The sequence below is a fragment of the Thermobia domestica genome, chromosome 14 (assembly GCF_964235325.1).
Source record: "Thermobia domestica chromosome 14, izTheDome1.hap1.1, whole genome shotgun sequence".
NCBI lineage: Eukaryota > Metazoa > Arthropoda > Insecta > Zygentoma > Lepismatidae > Thermobia > Thermobia domestica.
The window spans coordinates 3,044,166-3,051,476 of record NC_137467.1 but is presented as its reverse complement, the minus strand read 5'-3'; the positions used below and the strand labels follow the sequence as shown (position 1 = coordinate 3,051,476).

General features: G+C 34.3%; 1 protein-coding gene across 1 annotated transcript in view; it reads right to left on the bottom strand.

Moving 5' to 3' along the window:
* Positions 1 to 356: 356 nt before the first annotated feature.
* LOC145670555 (uncharacterized) overlaps positions 357 to 7,311 on the bottom strand; it is a 44,044-nt gene continuing 37,089 nt past the window's right edge. The window contains exon 4 of the mRNA XM_081739360.1: positions 357 to 559. Within this exon, the coding sequence (XP_081595486.1) occupies positions 413 to 559 (147 nt within the window). The 3' untranslated portion in view covers positions 357 to 412. The remainder of the gene's footprint in view (positions 560 to 7,311) is intronic.

Genomic DNA, 7,311 nt, shown 5'->3' with positions numbered 1-7,311 from the left:
ATTCTCATTTTTTCTAACATTTTATTGATTTTCTTTTCAGATTCTGCAACAAGCGGCATATCGTCTGCAAATCTTATGAATCTAATCTCCTACCGAAATGCCATCATCATCATGTAGGCTCTTTTTCACTATCTCTTCTAAATAGACATTAAATAGTGTTGGCGAGAGGCAGCAAGAATGTTATATTGTAGTATTTCTGCAAATACTGTTGTACTTTATTTGAAGATATTGTAATAAGACCTGTAGTGGGAATCGATTGATGACTCGTACTCCACCTAGCTAGTTATATAATTACTTACATACGTGACTGGTGTGTATTGGAACGGAGATAAAAGAAACATAAACAATCATTGTTAGCATCTTTATTATCAAATGAAATATTACAAAATACATAGCGTAAAATAAACTCTAATTATTGAAGTGTGAATTCACCTTGAATACAAAAGTATGTCATTCCGTTTCCATTAAATTTATACTTGAATCGGTATTCTCCGGGCATATACTTGTCCCTCGGTGGAGGAGCAATGTTAAAATAGCCGTCCTTAATTTCGTAACTACCCTAGAAGAAGAGTAATAAATACATTTATTCAAATATATACATCTTAATGGTAAGTTTTTCAGTGCAGTAAGCATATATTACTTATAAGAGGTATCATTGAAGTCACTGAGAACATTAAAATTCCACATGGTCGTTTTGCTTATATATTTATAACTGTCCTCTGTTAAATTATTTATGTTAAATTTTTTTGTTTATAAGATAATAGTGTTAGTAGAATGAACTAATATCTACGTTAGAAATAATTTAATCTCAGATCCATATTGTTCCCAAAGTCTTCGAACACTCGGACTACCAACAGTGGTGGAGGTTACCTTGTGCCCAACACAGTATAATTTTTGTGAATACTTTTCTTATTATTTCTATAAACAGTGCAACCAAGTTTAGCTCAAATTACATCTCAATATGCATTTGCCCGAAGTTGTGTGCAATGCTTAGAAGTAGTAAGGGGGTCACCCTGTTTCACTTTGGACTTTGACCCCGACATTTATGACGTCATAGGTCAAAGGTCAATGACCTTGGACGGGGTCAATGACCTAGGGGTACTTAGGACCACCCCCTCTAAATTTTGGCAGGGAACCATGCCTCACCCCTCAAATTTTGGAACCTAAAAGGGAACGAGGTGGACCACCCAAATTTATCATAATACATGTTAGGGTCCAGTACTATAATACCAAATCTTTAAATTGGGCAATTTCCAAAATTTAAGGGGCGAGCCAAGGTACCCCTCCCAAAATTTTAAAGGGGTACACAAATATACCCATATGTTATGAAATGGAATAGACCCCTGTATACGCCCATATAACTATATAGGATAATAACACCTAATCAAAGGGGATAAATTAGGTCAAAAACCCCCGAAATTTGATTTTTTGGCAATTTTTTACCCATGAAAGGGAACGACATAGACCCCCAATACTAATACAAGTACATACTATGGTCCTAGGCTAATACACCAAATTTTTAGATTTGGCAATTTCCAAAATTTAAGGGGGGTAGTCTTATGTACCCCTGCCAAAATTTAGGAGGTGGGGTATGGTTCCCCTGCCAAAATTTAGAGGGGTGGTCCTAAGTGCCCCTAGGCCATTGACCCCGGGCCAAGGTCATTGACCTTTGACCTATGACGTCATAAATGTCGGGGTCAAAGTCCAAAGTGAGACAGGGTGATCCCCTTATTACTGTAGAACACGCCTGTGAACAAACCAGAGTGGCCAGATGCACAGTTCCTGAGATATCCAATTCCAAAGGTATGGGATGCCACGAAATGGTGCCAGCATCAAAGTTAAGATCGCTGTGATACTTCCTTTACTTTATGAAACCGAATCAGAAATATTCTAATACTGAAAGCATTTTGAATTCGAAGAGAAATGGTTGGTAGCTGTAAGAGAAGTACCAAATAATGGTAACCACGTGTGAACAACTCTAGACTCACACGCATTCTAGACTCTCACGCACAGTAATAGACAATGATTGCCGCTCTACTGGCTTCGCGTTGTCCGTCAGCACAAATAGGTAGTGCTCAGTTCGATTGCGATCTCTCGACTTCATTTTTGTCTTAATCAGAATGGGCTCCAGAATGGCACCAACTCATGGCATTTCACATCTTTGGAACGCGAAAGGTAATTTAATGTTATTTGCAAGTAATTCAAAGGGAAATTGAAACTAATTTTCTCGATTTGCTTTCTCTCAGAAAAGTCGATGCTTAGGAAATGTGTTTATATTTATGATTCACTTATTAATTTTTAAGTACAAAGTGACATGTAGAAACTATTTGTCGTGTGTCTTCTGAATAAGATTTGTTACCAAGAATGCATATATCGAAAAATTGTCTTATATCTAATTTTTCTCTGAAGATACATGAAAATTTGATTGATATGAAAAAGTAACATGTTCTATTAATATCACTTGGAAGATAGGATCTTTACAAGCAAAACGGAGTGTTCTTTTATGTACGAGATATCGGCCTGGACGAACCATAATACCTGTCCTCTAAAGACTATCTCCAGCAGATTAATTACCAGTCTCAGTCACATCATATTTTTTGCGTTTATGAGGACATTGGACCAGGGCTCGGATATATATATATATATATATATATATATATATATATATCGGGTGTCCATTGTCCAATATATAATGCAACCTGGATTTTGGGATAGAACTTTTGAACCTGAAGCAATATACAAATAATGGTGATACCAAAATAAAGCTTTGTTCATGTACATATTTTTAAATTAGGAAGCAACGATTGAAGTACACTAGGAACCACACAGTGTTGCCAGATATAAACAAAAGTGTTTTTTTTTTGCAAAACATGTAAATTAACTCATAACTCATATGTGTGAGTGTTCCGTCCTTAATTTTTAGTTTGTTTAGTTGGAGTAGCTTGGAAACTATAGATCAGAAAAAATAATTTTTCGTTTCCACCAGTAAATAATCGGATGAGGTCTTTGTAAGGAGGAAATAGGAAAATCGTAGTTTTCATAAATTAACACTCTGAATTGGCAACAGTGCTGATGTTTCAGTGGATCGAAAGATGTGTTAAGGATCTGTCTACATTATGCAATTCCTGAAAACAACGAAAAAGAAACTTTGAAATTATCATGATAAAACTTTTACTTACGTGCACCCGGCATCATTGCTATTCATTTCTATGGGACTACTTAAAGCAAGGGTTATACAAGAGCAATTCTCGAACCTATACAAGACGTTGAAACGAACATTCGCAGTGTAATTGAGAACATTAATACTTCTACTCTTCGTAAACTTGCTGCTAACATGATGAAACAGTGGGGCACTTCCAACATCTACTATAGAGCGGATAACTCATTTCGTGATAATAGCAGTGTTGCCAAGTGCACATAAGATGCACTGTCATGATAATTTCAAAGGTTCTTTCTCGTTGTTTTCAGGAATTGCATAATGTAGACAGATCTTTAACACATCTGTTGATGCACTGAAAAATCAGCACTGTTGCCAATTCAGAGTGTCAATTTTCTATTGATGTGTCATGTTTTTCATTTTCCCTTATTCCTATTCCTATCTTTATGCAATTGAGTTTTCGTTTATCTTTATTTCTATTCCTACCTTTACGCAATTGAGTTTTCGTTTATCTTTATTTCTATCCCTAACTTTAAGGAATTAAGTTTCATTTATCTTTATTTCTATTCCTACCTTTATGCAATTAAGTTTTTGTTTATCTTTATGTTCTATTTCTTCTTTATGCAATTAAGTTTTCGTTTATCTTTATTTCTATTCCTACCTTTATGCAATTAAGTTTCATTTACCTTTATTTCTATCCCTACCTTTATGCAATTAAGTTTTCTTTTATCTTTATTTCTATTTCTACCTTTATCCAATTAAGTTTTCGTTTTTCTAGTAACTTAATGTACACTCATGTTCAAAATTATTGTCACATGTCTGTTGTAGGAATATAATTTGATAATGAAATCGTCATGTTTTTCTTATAATGTTAGTATGTGTATAATCAGCAAAGACATGTATGTGGTAAATGACATGTGTAAATAGCAGTAAATAAGAAAAAAATACAACTTGCTTGTCTACTTAGCAACATTTTGTTTTACTACCTCTGACTTTTGCATTTATAATTCTTTTTCTATGAAATTTACCACAAATAAACATTTCCCAATTATACACATAGTATCATCATGAAAAATACCCTTCAAAATCATTATCAAATTATATTCTTACAAGAAGACAGTAATAGAAATGCGACAATCTTTTTGGACATGAGTGTACGTAGTTTGATAACTTTAGGGGTCTTTAGAATTGAGAGAAAAATCATTTTCCTGTCCTTAAATATGTTCAGGTTCGTTTAGTTTTTCTTGTACATTGTTTTAGTCAGAATTCCTAATTGAAAATTTGGAAGGGAATCGATTTTAGGTGAAATACGTCAGCTTAACGCGTCCTAGGCATCCAATCCACATAGATCAGCACCTCCGATCTTCCCTCCAATATGTTCGTGACATTGAGAGCTTCAGTAGTCTTAAAATGTGCAAATTCTAAAGTTCAGAAGTCTGAAGCTGTACTGAACATTACATTGAGTACACGTAAACTGCAGAAGTTCTAAAAATTAAGTAGATACATGCATTCTAAACTGAGAATTTCTAGAATGTGTAAGTCTAACAACTATCCAGTTCATTAATCGTAAAATGAACATGTCTTAAAATGAGTAAGCCCTATAAATCTCTTATGGTGCTACAATCATTTCCATTGCAAGACTAAAATAGAAACAATGGGCCGTATTCAGAGTCATTTTCGCGTGTTATTAGCGTCATACTAAGGACCTGACTACTGCATGAAACATATGTTAGTCGAACTCTTTAGTATGGCGCTAATCACGCGTCAGATCGTCTCTGAATACGACCAAATGCTTTTAAGTACACATGACCTTGTTTTATAAAACATGTAAGTCTGTAAGTTTTAGCTGTTGTCTCTATATCGGTAAATAAGTTTCAGTGCACAATGTTCCATTGGAATTCTATTGTGCCTTTGAAAGGAAATTATATGAAATTATTGGTAAATTTGAAGCTTGTACGTAAAATAAGTGTTATTAAAACAAGGAAAAATATTTTAATTAAAACGGCACTATGAATTGAGCAGTATTGGGAAGACAGCAATTGAGTAAATTAAAATGAATAACTAAGTTTGGGTTTACGTTCTTATGCAACGTCAAGGATTAAAAAATGGGACCTACTCTTAATAGATGTCGAACCACGAACTAAGTGTAGTTGACATCTGCAGAAAGCGTTGTGTAACTTAAGTTTCACACAATGGTGATTTCAATGAAGTTGACTTATGGGACTACATAATCGGCACCTGCAACAATAACTATTGGTTTGGTTGAGTTGAGTTGAGTTGATTTTGAGTTTAACGTGCCGTTCAGCAGCTAGGCTATATGAGACGTGGACCTACTGATTAACGTGGAATCCGAACGACATGAGCCCCCACTGAGAATCGAACCCGGGTCTCCAACGCCAAAGGCGCGTACGCTAGTCCCTTAGCAACGGGGGAGTTCACTATTGGTTTGGTTGAAATTGCGATGTGAAGTTATAGGACTAGCACCAAATCAGTTGAGTACCTTTACACTATAGAATAGGACAGTGCACAAAATCAAAATCTAGTGGAAATTTAAAAATCATTTTAAGATATTTCTTCAATTTCAATTTTAACGATTGCAAGTAATATTTAGGGTTTGAACAGGCACGTAGCCAAGGGGGGTCCCGGACCCCCCCCTTCGAAACCAGAAATGAAAAAAATTAAGGAAGGATGAAACAAAATGAAATGAGAAAAAGAAGGATCAGCGTTAAAAATAAACTACAGGAAGCTTTTGGTTACTCTTTCTTATGAGGAAATTTGTATTACTTGCAATACATGGTTGCAAGGTGAGCGATATATCCTGGAAGAGTCAGGGAATTTAAAATTTCTAGAAAATATGCGGAATTCTCAGAATTTCTGCTACGAGTCAGGGAGATTTCAAGATTCCGAAAGCATAGTACCGTTGAGTAACAGCGTGGACATTTTTTATCATAATTTTTCGTCATCGTATCCTTGCAATATCAAACATGTTATTTCAAAAACAATTTTCTACTGCTCCTTTAACCTGTCATTTGAAACAGACGGAATAATAAAAACAAAAATGTATATGGAAAGAAAGTTCTGTTAACATTTGATTCAACATAAAAAGGAACGCAGATATTGCAAAATAGTTTACTAGACATTATTGAGTATGTACTTTTTATAATAGTTGAGGTCATAATGAAAGGAAAATTATTATACTGTATTTGAATAAACAGTGGAAGGATGTAAATATTGTATAATCTTTCTCAATACATTTTTTTATCTTACTCGAGATTTCTTCATAGTTTATTAAAATACTTAACAACATATCCTCACAAACCAATATATGTTGATAGAAAAGTAATTTAGATTGATCGAGCTTCTGGGCTTTCAAAATTTTATGTCACCCCCCTCCCTTTACGAAATCCTGGCTAAACGAACCAATATATGTTCCAGTAAAATTGTTTATAATGATCGATCCAATGGTGTGATGACCACAGTATTTCATGTCATGGATCCCCCTTCCTTCACGGAATCCTGGCTACGTGCCTGGTTTGAAGAAAACGTTTGGTTGAATTCAGTGTTTTAATATCTGGGTGAATTTTTCTGATGCCTTTAACTAATGTTAACTTATAAGAATATTTTGATTATGAGATCCTGAAAAAAACATGTTCAGTGTTCTATAAAAATAGAGTATCATTTAGAAATATAGTTCCTAATCTGCTTTATTTAATTCTGAGAATTAACTTTCACCTTTTAGAACTAACTTTAAACTGTAACAATAATACTTGTATTAGTTTTCTAACCTAAATTCAAAAGACAACATATTTTCAAAATGGCTGAAACATGTGTGGTCTTGTTTTTGATGGAAAACTTGAGTTTCATTTCTCATATTTCAGGATTTGGCTGTAGGCATTATTACTGACAAACAATTGACGCTCACTTTACTCCGCTAAGGATATCAATTTAAATAAAAAAGAAAACATTGCTCATCTCTTGCTTTTATTACGAAAGTTATATTCTGTTGACGTTTTCCTAAAAACAGTACGTCGTCGTTTGCCAAGTCACTTCCATTCTTTAAGGTGCATTACGAATACCAACCGGAAGTCAGTACATCTTTTAGCTCATTGCCTTAATTACTGCGCAATGGAACATTACATGTTATAAATATTATA